We start from the raw sequence: 19899 nt of genomic DNA, 5'->3' as shown, positions 1-19899 counted from the left end.
TCATATATTAGTGACCATATGAAAGGCAATTTATGGATAGGGACATATGCCCAGTTTAAATTCCTCTGGCTAGAGATCTAGCTTAAAATTGAAATAAATTGATGGACTACAAGCACAATTCAGAGCTCTGCTTTATAGGCCAAAACAGTTCTCTATGGAGAGAATTCTCTGTTGATATTCAGCTTGCATTGAGCACAAAGCATACTCCCTCTCTGTTCCCTAACCTGTTACGGCTGTTTTATAGTCCATATACTGTACATTCCTCTTTAACAAGAAACATGACAGAGCTGAATCAGACTGTTCTAAATGCACGTGGCAAAGCTAGAAAAACAGTTATTCACCTACAGAGTCCCATGGTGCTACGGTAAAGTAAACCTATGCGTAGAAAAACATGGAAATTACCACTGATAGTCACCTGCCAGTCATTCTTATCTCATGTCTCCAAGACTTTCTGAGTCAATGACATAGAAGAAGTATGTAAACGAGGAGCTCAGACTTTACACTGACTTCACTAGCTGCATTCTTGTTCACCATCAGTAACTTTAAAGCGGACCATGGAGAAATTGAAATTCAACCTGTTCAACAGGAACCTGCTGAATTTCGATCCATGTATGATGGTCCCCATTTGATAGTAGTTGATGGTTAGATCAACTTCTGTCATGCACGAATGTTGGAAAAGTTTCTCGATTAGCAGCTGCACCTGCTGATCAGTGTGCTCCAACACTGGAGGAGTGACACTGTCGGAATACAATGTCTCGGTAGGGAGGAATCCATTCCTTTTTCCAATCAGTCTGCTGGCTGATTGAAAATAAATGAGTCATCTATGGCCACCTTAAAAGGTACTGAAGTCAATCAGCACAAAGGCCAGGCAACAAGCATTTCTAGAAAGACGTGAATAAATGGAAGCCTTGTATTCCGATCAGGGGAAAAAAAAAACCCCCACACAAGATTGCGTATATCTTTTCAACATGTTTTAAAACCCTGATTTCTATGTATAGTTTGAAACTATACAAGTGGCAGCCATATTGGATCATTGCTAGACTACAGAACACCTTCCCTCTCCCCAACATAAAGAGGTGTTGTTCTGTAGTCCTGCTAAGGAATAGTAAGCTAGGGATGATAATGCTCCTTGGGATTTCAGTGCACCTGAGTCAGCATTATCAGTTCACTTAGGCTATGTTCACACTAGCCTTGTTAGCAAGCGGCAGACAGGCGTTTGGGAAGCGTTTTTACCGTTTCCTAAATGTCTGGGAAAATTCTACACATTGCAGCACATAGTGCTGTTCAAACGGGAGCGTTAGCGTCGCGGCAAACCGGACGCCTCTGGTTCGAGTCAGGAGGAGTTGAAGCCTCCTATTCAAGTCTATGGTGCCGCTCCGCAAACACCCGGCCAGCGTTTGCGTGGCATTTGCGGAGCGTTGACACCATTCAAACTTCATTACAGGCGTTTGTGGGGCGTTTTTAATGCTCGGCAAACGCCTAGCAACTGCTGCTGAACCGCACATGCGGTGTTTGCGGAGCGTTAAAAATGCTCGGCAAACGCTGGAACAACGATTGTCAAGCGCTATAGAGGTGTTTGGCAAGAGCTGGAAAAACAGTCAAGTGTGAATGAGCCCTAAAAGTCAGAATCTCACTGGCACGCTCAACAGGTATTTCTTCATGGGTCTGTACATTTTTCAAAGCAAACTCTGAATATCTACTGTGAAAAGCTCCACCTGTTAAATTTCCATGAGACGTATGTGACAAATTAATTTATTTGATGATTAACTAGCAAACAGCATGCCAGAAGACTGTTACGTTTTGCCACTTTCACATTTCAAATAAAGGGTAATTTTTAAATACATATCTGGAAAAGTTAACAGCCTAAACCAAAGCTTTACTATGCCCTTGCTGGGCAAAGCAACTGGTTTGCTTTGATGTCCCTTTCTGCAGCAGCAAAACAGTGGGTAAGCACAGGAAAAGGGAGTGTGTGGACTGAGGAGCGAGGCATTTGGTAGGGCCCTTCACACCACGGAGGTCCGCTAAAGTGCAGGTAATGAGCATTATAAAGCTCACTGACCTACAAAAGGTGTAAAGAAGCCTTTCATTTGAATGGGTTGCCTAATGCACCACAATGAACCAAAAATAATTTTTGCGTCAAGTTTTGTTAGCACAGAGAATGTTAGTGCATTAGGGTTTCACAATGAATAGCATTGCAATGCACAAACCCACTTTAAGAGCATTATTGCAGCACAGTGGTGTGAATGGGTCCTATATCAACAAGGTTACTTTGTCCAACATGGACACAACATAGGTTTGCTTTAATGCAAATAATCTCATCAGTGAAAGGTCATTTTTTTAAAAAAGAGATTTACATAGAGATAGTCATGTGCACTCATGCAGCCTCTTACTCTTTAGGATGCTTAGTAATGATGGACAAGGATTGTGCCTTTTTTTGCTTAACACAAGGCTCCTCACAGACAAGCAGCAATCCCTCTGAGAAAAAGGAGTCACAGAAGCATTTGGATAGGTTGCAACTATGTACACGGACCACGACTGGGTTACATAAAAGTTTGCAGGTGATCATGCAGTCATCCTACTTTGTAGAAGAAGTTGCAAAAAGGGGATATGCTATATGATGCTTAAAAGCCTTATACTAACCATTGATGCCATCAAACATATTAAAAAATTATGCCAAAGAGTTTAGCTCAAACAGCATCAGATTTATTAAACCTTTTTCCTACCAGATCCTACAGAACAGCCTCCAAAACTGTGTCCCTTTGCTTGCCTTTATCCAGCCATTGGGACCCTGTTCTTCCCTTGGATATGAGGCACTATCCCTCCCACTAACACCAATGATGAGACAACATTATTTATACAGACCCAAATAGTGGGACCCAAATTCTTCCCATTGACACCAACAATAGGGCATTATTTCTCCCACTGATACAAACAATGGAACACTATTCCTCCCTCTGGTATAAATGATGGGGCACTATTCCTTCCACAGATACCAATGATGGGGTGCTATTCCATCCACTGACACCAACGATGGGGCATAATTGCTCACACTGTCAAACGGCCATTAGTTTTCCCACTGACATCAACAATGTGGCACTATTCCTTCCATTAATACCAATGATGGGGCGATGGGCTGCTGTACCCACTGAAAACGCAGAGAAAAAGTCTGTGAACCTTTTCAGAAAACGCAGCCTGCAAGCAAACTGCATAATGTAATTTGGTTCCCAGTGTGGGATTAATGGTACCCCCATGCATCTCTTAAACTGCATTGAGTTTTTCGTGTGAGTAGGCGTGTGATTACATACCTTCCCACAGCCTGCACTAATGTGAACCTAGCCCATGTTAAATGTTACCCTGCCTGACCAATCATTTAATATGATATGCAGAGAATGCTATGTAATATCAAAAGGTTAGTGACTACTCAAGAGACCTTTTAGACAGGTTCATTTTGTTCTCAGCCTCCAAATTGATAATTGCCAGAGCATGGGAGAATCCTCACTAACAGCCATGCTAAATTTCTCAAGACCTGGGACCCATGGATCACATACTGTACCGTCATCCTGCTCTTTTGGTATAGTACTCAATCGTTTCCATTAAGAGCTCCTGTGGGGGTAGGGAATCCTTTGCGTCATGCTTCACTCCTTACTCTCCCATTTCTCCTCCCTTTCTTCCCATCTTAATTTGCAATCACGGCTTTTCTTATTTTCAGCATTCTCTCACTTTTCTCTTTGATACTGACTTTCAAAGCCAATGCCATCTACCACACCTTCTTAGATTTCCAACCCAAGCTAAAATATAACTAGCATTTTGCATCCTTCATACTTATCTATATATGAATAAAGGGATCCTGATGTCCATGATATACCTTTTCCAGTTTGATTGTACAGTTACTTTAACTTTAGATTATGGATTTTTTTTTCTATCTGCTCTTTTGCAATGTTAAAACCAATATAGGAAAGGAAGTATGGATATTGACTAGTACAAAACCAGCAGCAATATTTAGGACTGGTTCACACCAGAGCCATTGTGGTGCACTGGGTGATGTTGCCCAACGCAACCATAAAGAGACAAGAAAAAAACCATTGCTGGTAACTGATGCTGTTCACGCCTATGTGCTGCGTTGCCATGAACTAAAAAAAAAAATGCTACATTTTTGCACAACACGTCACTGTAGTCATGCTACACAATGCATTCTACTACAAAGCAGTAACGTTTGAAAAAAAAAAAAAAAAAGTGTTTCCTCTTCCTGCCACCATGTTGTTTTTCTACAGCAAACTCAATCGCCAACCATGAATGAAGTGCTGTCTCAGAGCAGGTATGAACCAATCTTTACAGGAGAAAGATTCAGAACTTAGCACTTTCATTATTGATGAGCCTGCTCATGTGGACTGAGTCGCTCATAAAAAGTTTTGGAAAACGTCACAAAAATATGCTGTGTGGTTATTATATGCAATATATGACAGGGGTAATGACACAGCGTGTTACAGCCTGTTGCATGCTCATATATATATATATATATATATATATATATTTTTTTTTTTTTAATTTTTTTTTCCCCTTTCATATTTATTGGCCCCATAAATTGACAGTACTGACCTATGTACTTCATATACAAATGTTTTATATTTCTGTCCGAGGCTTGTTTTTTTTTTTTTTCCCTGCAGTATGTCTTTAGGTGTTCCTAAAGTCTGGACACATAGCAAATATTGCTAACTATATGTCTTTTTTGTCAACATATATTTTGCCTATGTGTCCAGACTTCAGGGACACCCTGTATTTAAAAATGATGTGTGTGCTTCATTTAACAGGGAAGCTCAACAAAATGTTCTTATTGCAGATTTCTAAGGCTACGTTCACACTAGCCTTGTGTGCAGGCGGCAGAGAGGCGTTTGGGAAGCGTTTTTACCGCTTCCCAAACGCCTCTGCCAACTCTGCACATTACAGCACATGGTGCTGTTCTAACAGGAGCGTTTGCAAAACGGACGCCTCTGGTCGAGTCAGGAGGCTTTGAAGCCTCCTATTCTCGTCTATGGTGCCGCTCCGCAAACGCCCGGCCGGCGTTTGCGGTGCGGTTGCGACGCGGTTGCGGGGCGTTTGCGGAGCGGTAACACCACTCAAATGCATTATAGGCGTTTGTGGGGCGTTATTAACGTTCGGCAAACGCCTAGCAACCGCCGCTAAACCGCGCATGCGGCGTTTGCGGAGCGTTTGCCGAGCGTTAAAAACGCTCCGCAAACACCGGACCAACGCTTGCCAAACGCTATAGGGGCGTTTGGCAAGCGTTGGCAAAACAGCCTAGTGTGAACGAGCCCTTACTTAGACACAGCACAATGCTTTCAACTTCAGACGTCGGGAAACTACTGAGAAGTTAAAACAAACACTGAAAACATACTTTTGTAGCAGCTCACAACCATAAGTCCAGATGGAGCATTACCCATTTCTGACAAAAAGTATACATACTGTACATGATCATTTTTATGTGCACCAACAGTTAATCTTTCAGTCCAAGAAGTACTGATATACAGGGGTCCAGCACAATTCCAACACAAATTTTTATTTTCTTATATACACACACGCATATATATATATATATATATATATATATACACACACACACACACACACACACACACGAACATAAAAGGTATCTGTAAATGCAAAATGGCTATTACCCAAATGTGGTAATTAACCGTAGCTTCCCTTTTTTTTCCCCATAGTTTAAAGAGACTCTGCAATTTGAACCAGTAACTTCTTTCTCCTTTTCATAGGTGTCAAAACAAATATTAGACTTGTGAGGCACTTTTGTTGGAACCGTTAACCAACTGATGGTGGAGGGAGATCTAATTTTTCCTGCATATCTATCTGCCTGCTATGGTCTGTGGGCATCATATGACAGGCAGACCACTTCTAGGGCTCTGCACTATAAAGTTTAATTACCCATAAACACGAGAAAGAAATTTGCCTAATCTGGTAATGACCTCCTGTGTATTGGAGAGTCAGGACCATGCCCAGCCAGCCATTCAAGAGGAAAGGGGGGCATTAGTTAGAAAACCTGGCCCAGATCCTTTCATCCTTCCTGATTTCTTCTCTCCTTTCTCATAAATGGGGAACTTAAGCCAAGCAGGTTGTCCTTCTTGGACCAACCAGCCAATCCAATGACTTGAGTGTTGTTGCATAATGCATTATGTCTGACCACATTCACAGATCTATGGATAATAAAAGACAAGTACATGTAAAATGTCACAGCTAAAATAATAGTATCTCACTATAATCCACCCAAAAGTAAAATCTGAACTATGCAAAAAGTTTAGTAGGTCAAAACACCTACTGGGCTTCTTACATCTTTTAGGAACAAAACGGCAGCAAACGTTAGTTTCAGTTTCTGTTCCAGTCCATTTTCAGTGTTTTTCAATTCCAGAAAGAGCATTTCCTCTCCTTTTTCAAAATGCTAAATAAACAAAAATACCACCTGACATTGCGGCAGGCATAAAAACACATGAAATAAAATCTCCTAACCAATCCTGACATAATTCTGTTAAACCCATGTCCTATTTCAAATTTTAAACATTAGCCCTTAGTGCACTGACGACTTAATGGTAGGCATGGCCCATGCACTTAGCCCATAATTTGTTGAAAGAAAAAAAAGAAAAAAAAAAAAATGTATCATTACTGAATCAAAACTGTACATAAAGTGGTACAATGCCTTCATCTTGGTTTTGTTTTTATTACCTAAAGAGTCACTGAGCAGGAACATGCATTACTGGCTGCATTTTTGGAAAACTTTTGTCGATCAGCATCAGCTGGCACTGATCAGTATAATCTGACAGCATCAGATCCCGCTGTCAAAATACAATGTCCCAGTGAGGGGGTTGGGGGTTGGCCCTTTGATCCAATACACCTAAAACGGAGGAGGACTGGTCCCCTCCCTCTTTCTTTTTTAGTGGACTGAAGATAAGCGGGTATAAAAAGTTGCAAGTCTGTTTAAACCTGCCAGTCCATGGGGTGAATGGACTGTACGATCAGGTCTGCCTGAAAAACTGACAGGCAGACCTGATCGGACCCTTCATGTGAAAGCAGCCTTAAGCCCACAGTTTGTTAACGTAAAAGTAAATCAGGGCTGTGAATTAAACAGTTATTAGAATACAACATTTTTCATCACACACTTTGAGCAGTAGGTTGGTTGAGTACCTTTGTGCAGGGCAAAATGCTCCCCACCAATACATGTAAGGGGAAAAAAAAAAAAAGTGTTTCCTTACATGTTCCTGGCCTATGAACTTGAACTCTTGACATGGACACTTAAGCTTTTCCCTAATCAGAATCCTAAGACCTCGTGCACACTATGCTTTAAAAACATGCCTAATGCCACATTTTTGAGATGCGTTTTGAAGCGTTCAGGTACACCAAGCATTTGGGTGTAATTCATTTAATTGGTCGTTCATTTCCCTGAAGAAGGCACATGATCTGACATATCTGACATAATGCATAGGGAGGAGCTATTGATGTCAGGCCATAGACCGTGTGTGTTGGAAATAGTGCACCAGACTTTGTGCACATTTATGTTAAAGTATCTGGTATTTTAATTTAAAGAAATAAGTTAACTTTATGCGGAGAGCACTATATAGCCTTCTTTTTTTGAGCATGATGTTGCTGTGGGCCAAGCAACTGCGGAGGATGGATATTTGATAAGGAACACCCGGGTGCCAGAGTGAGGAGTACATCCATGGCTTATGAGATCCCCATTATAAGGGAAAAGTGTATATGACCCAATATCAGTTAGATCTAACCATAAGGTGAGCGCATAGGATTTTTTGGTGTATGGGACATGCACAAATGGTGACTTGAATATCTTCACAAATATAAGTCACAAGTTTGGAAGAACTGAAGTATTTCATGAAGAGTGCTTGTCATTTTGCTTGGAAACATTTATAATTTTGATTGAGCGCAAAGTGATTACATGGACATATTGGACTTTTTTTTTTATTTAAGGGCTCTTGATATATTTTCCGAATTGCAGTAAGTTGAACACTCATATTTTAACACTACACCTATAGTGTATGTATAGACACTTGGAAATGTTTTTTGTTCATTTCAATTAGCTTTGCATGTTGTAATATAGCAGAGTACTGCAAGACACTGTTTGAGGTTTGTTTATTGGCCAGCAAACTAACTTATTCTGGCCACTGAAATGAGTGAACGCTCAAGTGCTAAAAGCTTTTTTTAAGCGCATTTAGACGCATCAGGTGTTTTTTATGCAAAAAAAGCTCCTCTCCGGAACAAGATTTTGGTACATTCGGATTTCTGCTCCTAAATGCTTGTAAACAGCTATGCATGCATTGACACACAGGCTAACAAAGGGGCATTTAGGGGCAGAAAAAAAAACAAAAAACCTTTAAGTTCCTGTAAAAAACAGGTGTTTGACAGCTGCAGTGTGCATGGGGCCTTAAACTAAAGCTGGCCATACACTGTTAGAATGTTGGGCAATGGAATTAAAGTGTTTGGGCCCTAATGGCATGAAAGGAGGAGTTGGGCCAAAATATGTTAATTGGACATCACCTACAGCCAATCAGCTTCAGGCACTTTTCAGGTATTCTGACCGTTGGTGCTAGTATATGTCGCTACAACAGCCAGGCAGAGGAGTATTCATGTGGATGGAGGAATTTGTTAAATTTTTTTCATTTGGCTCACGGTCTGGACAAAATAAATGTATTAGTGTATAGCCAGCTTTATACTAACCCTTAAAAAGAATCCCGCACCCCCAACTCTTCTGCTAAAGCCTTGGCTTGTTCAAACCACAGCATGCACGTGCGCATAACACATTCTGCGTGAAATGCGTTGTTAGCACACACTGCAGTGCTTTCTTTATTTCAAGTTCTGCTTTTCTGCTAGAACACACTGCACAAAACTGCAGCTTTTGTTTAGTACCCTGATGGTTTAAACTGAAACCATAAGGACATGAAGTAGATTTCCTTTTCTTACTTTACACTGCTTTGGGCTGTTTTGTAGCGCTAATGGTTTGTATAACACCTTTACGATATAAAGGGAGGCAGTACAGTTACAATACAACTCAGCAGAAGAGTCTTAGTAATGGCTTAGTGCAACCTTAACAATGCATGCAACATTTGGGTTTACATGTCATATGACAAATGCTGACATTTGTCAGTGACAGCAGCTAGATAGGAGTTGAAAATACATGCCCTCCTAACAAAGGGATTTAACCTTTTAACACTTAAATTATAAGAATAATAAATGTTAGACAATGTGTTATTCCATCTGGTTTCTAAAGCACTTTCTAGAACCAGCGATCAGCTCATCCCACACTCTGTCCAGTGCTACTGCGCCGTCTACCCTCTGTCCAGAAAAATCCTACCTCCTGCTCTGCGCTCTACTGTGACAATGACAGTGGTCGAGGCTTGAGGAAAGAAGCAAGTCTTAAATGGCATGACTGCAGAGGTCCGTATAGGATAGTGGCTTGGTCCAGGTACAGACCATGGTCCGCCATTTAGTGATGCCTTCTCTACAGCTGTAGGGCCTCTCTAGGGAGATTATGAAAATCTTCCTCAGAATTCCCCAGTTGAGCTTAACCCATGGTTGTAGCTAAATTTAAATTCACATTCTGCAAATATTAGGGTGGTTTCACACTACCAAAGCTTTTAGAAAACCCGCCAAAAACATGCCATCTAATAGAAGTCTAAGGAAACCGCAGGTAACCCGCATGAAAACTGCAGGTACACTGTGCGGCACCCACGCTGCAGTTTGGCCCTAACTTGCAAAACTTAGTGATCCCCAGGAACCAGTATGCGATCTAATAAACTCCAGCACTGTACATCCACACAGTGTGTAAACAGTCCCTTTTCAACCTCAGTTGCATGCAGGCAGTCAACAAGGCCATAAGCAAAATGTAAACATTTCCCATAAAATTGGATATACTGTATGTACAGCAAGCTCAACAGAAATAAAATTTACAGTTGCAGTCCTGAGAATTTTTACAAATATATTGAACAATAGGGCACTGAAATAATCAGAATTAGCATTGCATATTTTGGAGTTACTGAAGGACTTACCTCGTATGGTTCAGATGCTGGTTTGGAAAACTTATCCTTGCCACGAAGTTTTAGATCTACATGACTTCCATATGACTCCTCATGGTAGTCCTCCTGAAGTGGTTTCAAATCTGGAGAATGAGTAGGAACTTGATCTTGACCATCCATGGGCCGTACATAAGCAGTGGGCTTTGGGGGCAATGTACTATTTGTCAAATATTTTGGGAAAGTTTGTGACGAAGGCACCAAATTAGCAACAGTAGCAGTGCTTTCTCTGTTGCTTGTGTCATTCAAAGTTGGAGATTTTGTAGCAAGGTGGTGAGACTTTGCATGGCTTTGCCCACCCCGCGGCTTGGAATCAACTTGATGGCTGGAATGTAATGGGGACAATGGCTCAACTGGAGGTGACAAGGATGACAGTAGAGGGGAAAGGGCTGAGATGGACACAGGGGAGGATGACCGTTTAGCAGAGCTACCTTCTTGAGTTTGCTTGACACTTCTCTCCATAGACATGACAGTAGTGCGCTGGTCATGAACAATGCTATCCTGAAGGCTCACACGATGTTGGCTGTGGCTCTCTCTCAATTCATTAGAGGATATGAAAGAACCCGTATGAGGCCTTTGCCGAGGCCCCAAAGACATATCAGAAGGCCCCAAAGACCGACGGGTAGCGCTTTGAAAAGAGTGCTGCTTATCGGATTTCACTAGTGAAGAGACTGGTAAAGCACTTGAAGGGAAACTAATAGGATTCTGGTGGGACGTCACACCAATCAATTCCTTTATTTCTTCATAAACTTCTTCATAATTACCCAGCATGCTCTGTATACGACTGGATAATTCATCACCTTTACTTGTCTAAAAAAAAAGAAAAAAAAATTTTTTTGAAACCACTTTATTTGTAACAACTATTATAGGTCAAATGTTGTAACACTTTTTGTTCTCTTTCCAGTTAAAGGTTTGATTCCTTTTTTCTTCAGAAACAGATTTTACAGCATGCTACAAAGTTAACCTGGAACATCACTAGTAAAATCAAACAGAAGTTCAAAAGAGTAAAATAGCTGTAATTCTGAGTCTATGTGCAGCCCCCTTGCACCAAAGCTTTATGGAGGAGGCCTCGATTTCAGCCCAAGTAGAAATTAAGCTTCACCCCCTCTGGTACAAAGCCGTGACATTCAACTGTCAAATGTCCGACATTCATCAGCATATGAAGGATGAATGGAGAGGTAGGGAGCTTAGTTCCATGAGGAGGCGAGTCTTAATCTGGACATTAGTCAAAGCCTCATTTACAGATTGTGCTTTGAATCCATTGGGCTCCAAAAAGAACATAGGGATCAAGTTAAAAGGCTAATGGCTCACACCATAACATGCATAAAACAAAAGCTCTGCAAAAACCGCATGCGAGTTGAAATGTGTTTTGAAGCTTTTTTCTGTTTAAAAGAGAGAAATGAGAAAGAGGGAGAAAGAGAGAAATGAGAAAGAGGGAGAAAGAGAGAAATGAGAAAGAGGGAGAAAGAGAGAAATGAGAAAGAGGGAGAAAGAGAGAAATGAGAAAGAGGGAGAAAGAGAGAAATGAGAAAGAGGGAGAAAGAGAGAAATGAGAAAGAGGGAGAAAGAGAGAAATGAGAAAGAGAGAGAGAGAGGAGGGGGGGAGGGAGGAGAGAGGGGGGAGGAGAGAGAGGGGGGGGAGGAGAGAGAGAGAGAGAGAGAGAGGGGGGAGGAGAGAGAGAGAGGGGGGAGGAGAGAGAGAGAGGGGGGGGGAGGAGAGAGAGAGAGAGGGGGGGGGAGAGAGAGAGGGGGGAGGAGAGAGAGAGAGGGGGGGAGGAGAGAGAGAGAGGGGGGGAGGAGAGAGAGAGAGGGGGGGAGGAGAGAGAGAGAGGGGGGGAGGAGAGAGAGAGGGGGGGGAGAAGAGAGAGAGAGGGGGGGAGAAGAGAGAGAGAGGGGGGGGAGAAGAGAGAGAGAGGGGGGGGGAGGAGAGAGAGAGGGGGGAGAAGAGAGAGAGAGAGGGGGGAGAGAAGAGAGAGAGAGGGGGGAGAAGAGAGAGAGAGGGGGGGAGAAGAGAGAGAGAGGGGGGGAGAAGAGAGAGAGAGGGGGGGAGAAGAGAGAGAGAGGGGGGGAGAAGAGAGAGAGAGGGGGGGAGAAGAGAGAGAGGGGGGGGGGAGAAGAGAGAGAGGGGGGGGAGAAGAGAGAGAGGGGGGGGAGAAGAGAGAGAGAGAGGGGGGAGAAGAGAGAGAGGAGGGGGGGAGAAGAGAGAGAGAGAGGGAGGGAGAAAGAGAGAGAGGGAGGGAGAAAGAGAGAGAGGGAGGGAGAAAGAGAGAGAGGGAGGGAGAAAGAGACAGAAATGAAAGAATGAGGGAGAAAAGAGGATGGAGAGAAAGCAAGAGCCAAAACATTTTCTGCAGAGATTTTTGTAAACCATGGTTACCAAATTTTGTTCAACGAGTGGCCCTTTTGAAATCAACGAGACGAAAGAGTCTACTGGAAAGATGTTGGCTAAATAGTGCCTGAATACAATCGTCAATCAGGCTGACATAGATACAGATGACTGTTAGTTCAGCAGGTGGATTTGTCTATTTTCTCTGTATAGTGTGGATGAGAATACTTTTACATCTCTTTCATTCAGTGGAAGAATACTAACAGCGTACAGCCAGTTTTATACATGCATGTTCATTGAAAGGTAAGGGTCAAGATGCACTGCAAAGTTTTTTGCAAACAAAATCAATGTTTTTTTTTTTTTTAAAGCTCAAGCTTAGGAGGCTGTGGTGAGCTATGGTGACTAGTGAGTGGTGTAAGAAGGGAGAGAGGTTAAGTATATGTGAACAGTCACTTTAAAGCCTAACTCCAGCTTTCTGTCACATTAAGGGCTAGTTCACACTAGATGCAGTCCAGTGCACTTATTTTTCTGCATCACAAATGCATGCACAGTGTTTTCCCTGTATTCCAATGGCTCAGGTTCACACTAGTGCAGTCAGTTCCAGTCAATTTCCGCTGCAGAAAAAATAAGTAGAATATGCTGCATTTTTCTGCACAGAACCATACTGGAACATCGCAAACTGCATCAAAATTGCACTAGAACTGCGTGTGGTGTGAGCTGTAAGCAAAAACCTATCCGGAATGCATTTTTGTAGTGTGAACTGGCCCTAAAACAGTTTGTTTGGACTAGGCTTGAACAAATCAACTGTTGCCTTCACTAAAAGACAAGCCTGCTGGGAGAGATGTTCAAGCTGCTCCAAACAAACTATTTCCTTTACTAACAGATGTGCCTGCTGTGAGCTCTGTATGAACTGTAAGTAGCATCAGCTATATACAATATACAGCACTGTGTCCTGGCAGTGGTACAGAAACTTCCTGTCCAGCTCCTGGAACATTCACAGGAATGGAGTGGGCCATTCACAGGAAGCTTTGCATTTTCCAAATGAATACAAAGCTTCCTCTGACTGTCTGAGGTGGAGAGGTGGGCAGATGACAACACAATCTCCACCTCATCCAATCATAGGAAGCCCCATGTTCATTCCTAAAATACAAATTTACCTGTGAATGGCTAAGCAGCGCTTAGCCTGACTCGATTTTGTTCTAGGAGCAGAACAGGAAGTTCCTATCCCACTGCCGGAACACAGCAATGTATATTGTATGCAGCTGATGCTACAAACCGTTTACACAGTGCTCACAGCAGGCACAACTCTTAGTAAAGGAAATAATTTGTTTGGGCCAGCTTGGTCCAAACTATTTTAAAGTGACAGAAAGCTGGAGTTTACCTTTAATTATCCAATCATTTCAGTTTACAATGCATACCCAATCATCTGCACTTTGACAGAAAATTGATTTTAACATTGGCTAATCTGTAAAAATAAAAGAATAAAAAAACTCTGTGTATAGATTCTCAACTCCTTTTTTAATCCCTTCATGCTGGTCATACACTTACAGTATGTGGTAGCACAAAAGAGAGAGGGTGCTCAATTAGACACTGTGCTGAAGGCATACAGAATAAGGTCCACTGCAGTGCTGCCAAATATATGCTTACTGCTGGCAGGAAGGGCTTAGCCAGCACTACTGTGAGGTTGTAAATAATGTTATATAAATAATTTGTATGTAAGATTTTAGAAATGCTTTTACCAAAGCCTGAACTGCAGGAGACAGAATCAGAAGGCAACGGTACCCACAGATCATCTGTTATACTCTAGTGGGACAACCCCTCCTTTGGCCCCAGAATTATTAATTTGTAACGCTTAAAGCAGAACCCCAGATTCTTTTTTTTTATTTGGTCATTTACACGGAGTTCTGTACATCAATGGAAAAAGGGGGAGCACAAATAACGCTATCCCTTCCATGTATGAGAGCTGACAGTCCTAATATGCAGCAGCTAGAAGTACGAGCTATACTATCTGGCAGAAATTAAAAAAAAGATATCAGAAGACAAGAGCAGTGATCTGGCCATAGGATATAAGTCAGGAGATGGAACAGTTTACAAACAAGAAATAAAAAAAAATGTCTGGAGTTCTGCTTTAAGGTGATTATTGCCATATGGTGCACTTGCAACAACAGTGCAAAGTATCAAGGACAATAGTTGAAATTGCAAAATAAAGATTTGGGATGTACCCTTGTTCTAGAGTATAGATGTATGACTTGCAAAAAAGGGGGAACATCCTTAAAGCTTGTCACAAATTTTAAGTGCTATTCGAGTGCTAGTGCAAATATCCCAGACTGTACTAAACTGCGTGATTTTAAAAGAAAACTCACACAAACAAAAATGGTCAATGAAATAATTTTTTTTTATTCTCTACAACTAAAATTTCACTTCATACAACAGGGATGCAAAAATCAAGGCCCATGTGGACAAGGCCTAAGGAGTTAAAGGGTGATCTGGAGGCCACCTGAACAGGGCCTAATGAAGAAAATTCTTTGATCACATGCCCTAAATTTAATCACAAATCCTAAAATTTAATCTAAAAATAAAAGTGGGGTGCAAAGAGGGCAATGAGATCCTGTGTGGAGAGTTTTCCTTTGTTACCTCCATTCAGACTAGTTAGGACATGGTAAGTAGGTCTGTCCTTACTAGAATGTTGGCGATGTTTTGAAAAAAAAATAAAAAAGGATGGAGGTGGCAGAGGAGCAGTATAGCCATGGTGGTGTGATAATACGGATGGGTAAGTAAATGGAGCAGGGGAATGGATTTTATTGTAGGAAGAGTGAAGACAATTGTATGGAGGTAGTGGTGCTGCAGGTAATATTAGTGCAGGCTGGCATACATGTGAAGTGTTGTGTACTGCATCAGGACAGTACGACTGAGTCAACTTAAACATATCCATGTGAGGGCCAGCTTTTTAACTTCAGGAACTATTGTGAGTAAAGGGACCATGGTCATTCAGAGGTAGTATTCTGGTATATATTCACAGCTTATATTTTTTCAGGGAGTTTGTTCAAGACCTTCCAAAGGGTATCCTCTTCTTTTGTTGATGAGTAGCAAGTTGTCTACTTTGAGCGGGCCTGGTCTCAAATCTTTGTCTTGCAATAGACAGGATTGGCTCATCTTCGGTCTCCACAGACACAACCACACTGTGATTGTGGTGGCATTGCTGTCAACACAGCAGGACTGCTAGCATTATGCTCCACAGTGCTGTCAGTGTTAGCCTCTGCCATCGATTCCTGCTTGTTCCTTCTCTGGATTGTATTTGTTAAGGAAGTTGCTTGCTGTTCTGAAAATAAAATAAACACGTGAACCTGAGTGTCCTAATTTGAAGAACAAAAAAACAAAAAAATATTGTTAACTTACTCCTGCAACTACTTATATTGCTTCAGAAAGCTTAGTAGGTGAAAATGCCCGCATTAAAATATTCTGCAGGCAGAATACTGTAAAACAGTTCCCTTCTATAATGGTGCAACTCCATTTTGTTTTCAATTCCTAGACTGCAAAAATGGAAAAAAAAATACTTTTTTTTTTATCTTGCAAGTTTCTAGCTACATGGCATTCCTAATTTTCAATGTGTTTTGAGTTCTACCTGGACAAAATCAACATTACACTATATCGTACAATTGCCATTCGAGGTAATAAGGAAAAATGTACAGAATATTGTCATGGGCAAGTGATCATCGTGGGGCAGCATGGTGTACTGAACTTTTTTTTTTTATAGTGAGGCTGTTTTAACATGGGGACAAGATGCCTCTCTCGCTCACTGCCACCTCCCTTTTACTGACCACTCAGTTTGCATACCAAGAAATGGGTATTTTAAGATTTTTTTTTTTTGGGGGGGGGGCAATGTTTTCTTTCCTTAGAATGCCAGAACATGAAAAAAAGAAAAAAAAAAAAAAAAAAAAGAAAGGGCGGCGTCCCTCTAAAGATTTATAAAACACCCTTATCCAAGAATGCAGCCTGAGTGGCCAGAAAAAGGGAGGACAGTGAGTTGTGGCCCATCCCCCCACCTTAAACCAGATCATGCCACATGCCTTCAACATTGGAATAGTATATTGCAAGGGAAAGGGCAGCAAAGGCTCCCTCCTTGCAAGGACCCCTGCCCCCATGTGCAGAGAACAAGGGCATCATTTCCAAATTCTGTCCTCCAAAAGGAATGTGTGGATCTGTGGGAAAGGGGCGTATCAAAATCTGAAAGCCCCATTTAGAATAAGACAGCCCCCAGTTATCCCCCTCCCCCTTATTGTTATTGATTCACAAAAAGTGAAAGTAAATAAAACACAGTCATTTTTGGTGTGCAAAAAGGGGTTGTCCTTCGATGTTAAAATAGAACTATACGCAATTTTTTATTTTTAAAAGAGAAAGGGAGGGTTATAAACCCTGGCAGATTTTTATTTTTACCATCCATGTCCCATTGCAGAGATTTTCCTTCACGTCCTGTCCCGTAGCCAAACACGAAGTGAGAGGAAATCTCTGCAAATTAAGGAAATTCCTTAGGGACCCCAGTTCAATAGAACTGGTGACCCCATTGGAAGATTTCCCCTGTATTACTTTTCTAGGGACAACCCAAAATTTGGGATTTTCTTTTACTTTCAATGATAATGGTAAACAGTACTAGAAGAGAGTGAATCTCCTTAATGGCAGCACAGACAGAAATAAAAATTGACAAGCTTTTTAATCCCTCTGCACTCTATCAAAAGCTACACTGTGTGCACAATTATTAAGCAAGTTGTATTTTTGAGGATTCATTTCATTATTGAACTACAGAGCTCTCAGTCAATCCGAAATGTATACAATTCTTGGGCAACTATTAGTGTGTAGAAGTATTATGTAATTAAATGAAAATTTTCCCATCTCACTTGTTTATTTTCATCTGTTAAAGTGAGAATAATAAACAAACAACTCAAAATTTGCTAATAAACATTTCTGACATTTAAAAAAACAAAAAAAACAAAAACAAAAAACAAACTGACCAATATAGCCACCTTTTTTTTTTTTTTTAATACCAGTCATAAGCCTTCCATTCATGGTGTCTGTCAGTTTCTTAATCTGTTGACGAACAACTTCTTGTGCAGCAGCAACCACAGCCTCCCAGACCTCCCATTTAGGAAGGGCCCATAAGTTCTTAATAGGGTTTAGGTCAAGTGAGGAAGGGGAATCTTTCATCTTTAAGGCCTTTACTGGCTAGCCACACAGTGGAGCACTTTGATGCATGTGATCGAGCATTGTCTTGCATAAATATCATTGTCTTCTCAAAAGATGCAGACTTTTTTCTGTACCACTGCTTGAAAAAAGTGTCTTCTAAAAAATGGCAGTAGGTTTGGGAGTTGATTTTGAGTCCATCTTCAACCTGAAAAAGTCCAACTAAATAATACCAGCCCACACCAGTACACAACCTCTACCCTACTGGTGTCGAAGTGCAGCTCTGTGTTAGTTACTGATCCAGCCACGGGGCCCATCCATCTGGTCTGTCCAGAGTCACTCATCTCACCAGTCCAAAAAACATTTGAAAAATCTGTCTTTAGATATTTCTTGGTCCAGTCTTGACGCTTCAACTTATGTGTCTTTTTCAGAGGTGGTTGGGTTTCAACCTTCCTTACCTTGGCCATGCCTCTGAGCTCTGAACACCTTGTACCTCTGGACACTCTAGGTAGGTTGCAGTTCTGGAATATGACAGCACTGGAGGATAATGGGTTCCTGGTAACTTCATGTCTGATTCTTCTCAAATCTTTGGCAGTTAATTATTATTATAATACAAAATTTATATGTCTCCAACAGTTTGCGCAGCGCTTTACAATGTGAGGGCAAACAATACAGTTACAATACAAATGAATACAGGAGCAAACAGAGGGCCCTGCACGTTAAAGCTTACACTCTAAAAAGGGGAGGGTAAAGTGATACAAAAAGGTATTAATTGTGGGGGATGAGCTGATGGAGAAAATACAGTTAAGTGGAGGCAGGATAGGCTTCTCTGAAGAGAAAAGTTTTCAGGGATCGCCTAAAAGTGGAAAGAGTAGGAGAGAGTCGGACAGATTGTGGTGGGGAATTCCATAGGATGGTAGAGGCTTGGGAGAAATCCTGCAGGTGAGCATGGGAGGAGTTGAAAAGGGAACTAGAAAGCAAGAGGTCTTGGGAGGAAAGAAGAGTGCAATATGGTTGATATTTTGAGACTAGGTTAGTGATTTAGCTGGAGGCCAAGTTGTGGATGGCTTTGTAAGTTGTTTTTAGTATTTTGAATTTAAAGCGATTCTAAGAGGTTCATTTTTTTCTTTTTTTTTGCAAAATAATAAACATGTCTATACTTACCTACTGTGTGCAGTGGTTTTGCACAGACCACCCTGGATCCTCCTCTTCTCGGGTCCCACGGATGCTCTCCTGGCTCCTCCTGTCTGTCCTGTCGGGTACCCCCACACCAAGCAGCTGTGGCTTGGCCCCACCCCTCTCTCCTCACTGTCTGACTGGCTGTGATTGACAATGAGGAGGCAGAGACCCGGGACAGCTGAGGCTGTCATTCACATTGCTTTTCACGATGAGGCTCAGGTAAGTATTGAGGGGGCTGGAGGCACTGCTGCACACAGAAAGTCTTTTACCTTCATGCATAGAGTGCAGGTAGGAAGGTAAAAAACCTTCAGCCTTTATAACCACTTTAATTCAGTGAGAGAGGTAGCAGACACTGAACGGTTGGGTAAGGTGAATGAGTCTGGCAGCAGCATTCATAATGGACTAGAGGGGGGATAGCCTATATAAAGGTAATCCAATGAGGAAGGAGTTGCAGTAGTAGAGGCAAGAGATAACCTCGGAGTGCATTAGGAGCTTTGTGGTGTCATTGGTTAGAAAGGGGCATATTTTGGAGATGTTGTGGGGGTTATGAGAGGAGGGGTAGAGAGATAGATTTGGGTGTAATCAGCGTAGAAATGATACTGAAAGCCATGACAGGCTATCAGCTGACCCAGGGAGGAGGTGTAGCTTGAGAATAGGAGAGGTCCAAGAACAGAACCTTGGGGGATCCCAATTGAAAAAGTAAGAGGAGAGGAGGAAGTAGAATTGTAGAATGAAGATGCGGTGGGATAGGTAGAATGAGAACCAACGAAGAGCACAGTCATGAATACCAAGGAAGTAACGTTGTTCTGAGGAGGAGGGAGTAGTCAACTATATCAAAGGCAGCTGAGAGGTCCAGAAGTAGGAGTACAGAATAGTGTCAATTGGTTTTTGCAGTTACTAAATCGCTTGTGAGTTTTAGGAGAGCAGTTTCTGTTGAGTGTTGAGGGCGAAATCCAGACTGATGGCAATCAAGGTGGTTATTCTTGATGAGATGGTCGCTCAGTTGGTTATAGACCAGGCGGTCAAGGAGTATGGAGGAAAAGGGGAGCATGGAGATGGGGCGTAGGTTAAGACTGATGGGGTCCAAGGAAGGCTTTTTAAGTATGGGGGTGACTAGTGCATGTTTTAGAGTGC

General features: G+C 41.8%; 1 protein-coding gene across 2 annotated transcripts in view; it reads right to left on the bottom strand.

Annotated features, from left to right (window-relative positions):
- AFF1 (ALF transcription elongation factor 1) overlaps positions 1 to 19899 on the bottom strand; it is a 231117-nt gene that overhangs the window by 170555 nt on the left and 40663 nt on the right. For both annotated transcript variants that reach the window (XM_089670570.1, XM_089670571.1), the window contains exon 3: positions 10062 to 10895. In XM_089670570.1, coding sequence (XP_089526696.1) covers positions 10062 to 10895 — 834 coding nt within the window. The remainder of the gene's footprint in view (positions 1 to 10061; positions 10896 to 19899) is intronic.

Source organism: Staurois parvus, unplaced genomic scaffold, assembly GCF_062004578.1.
Source record: "Staurois parvus isolate SC_StPar_1 unplaced genomic scaffold, SC_StPar_1.0 ptg000091l, whole genome shotgun sequence".
NCBI lineage: Eukaryota > Metazoa > Chordata > Amphibia > Anura > Ranidae > Staurois > Staurois parvus.
This window is presented reverse-complemented; position numbering and strand designations above follow the sequence as displayed.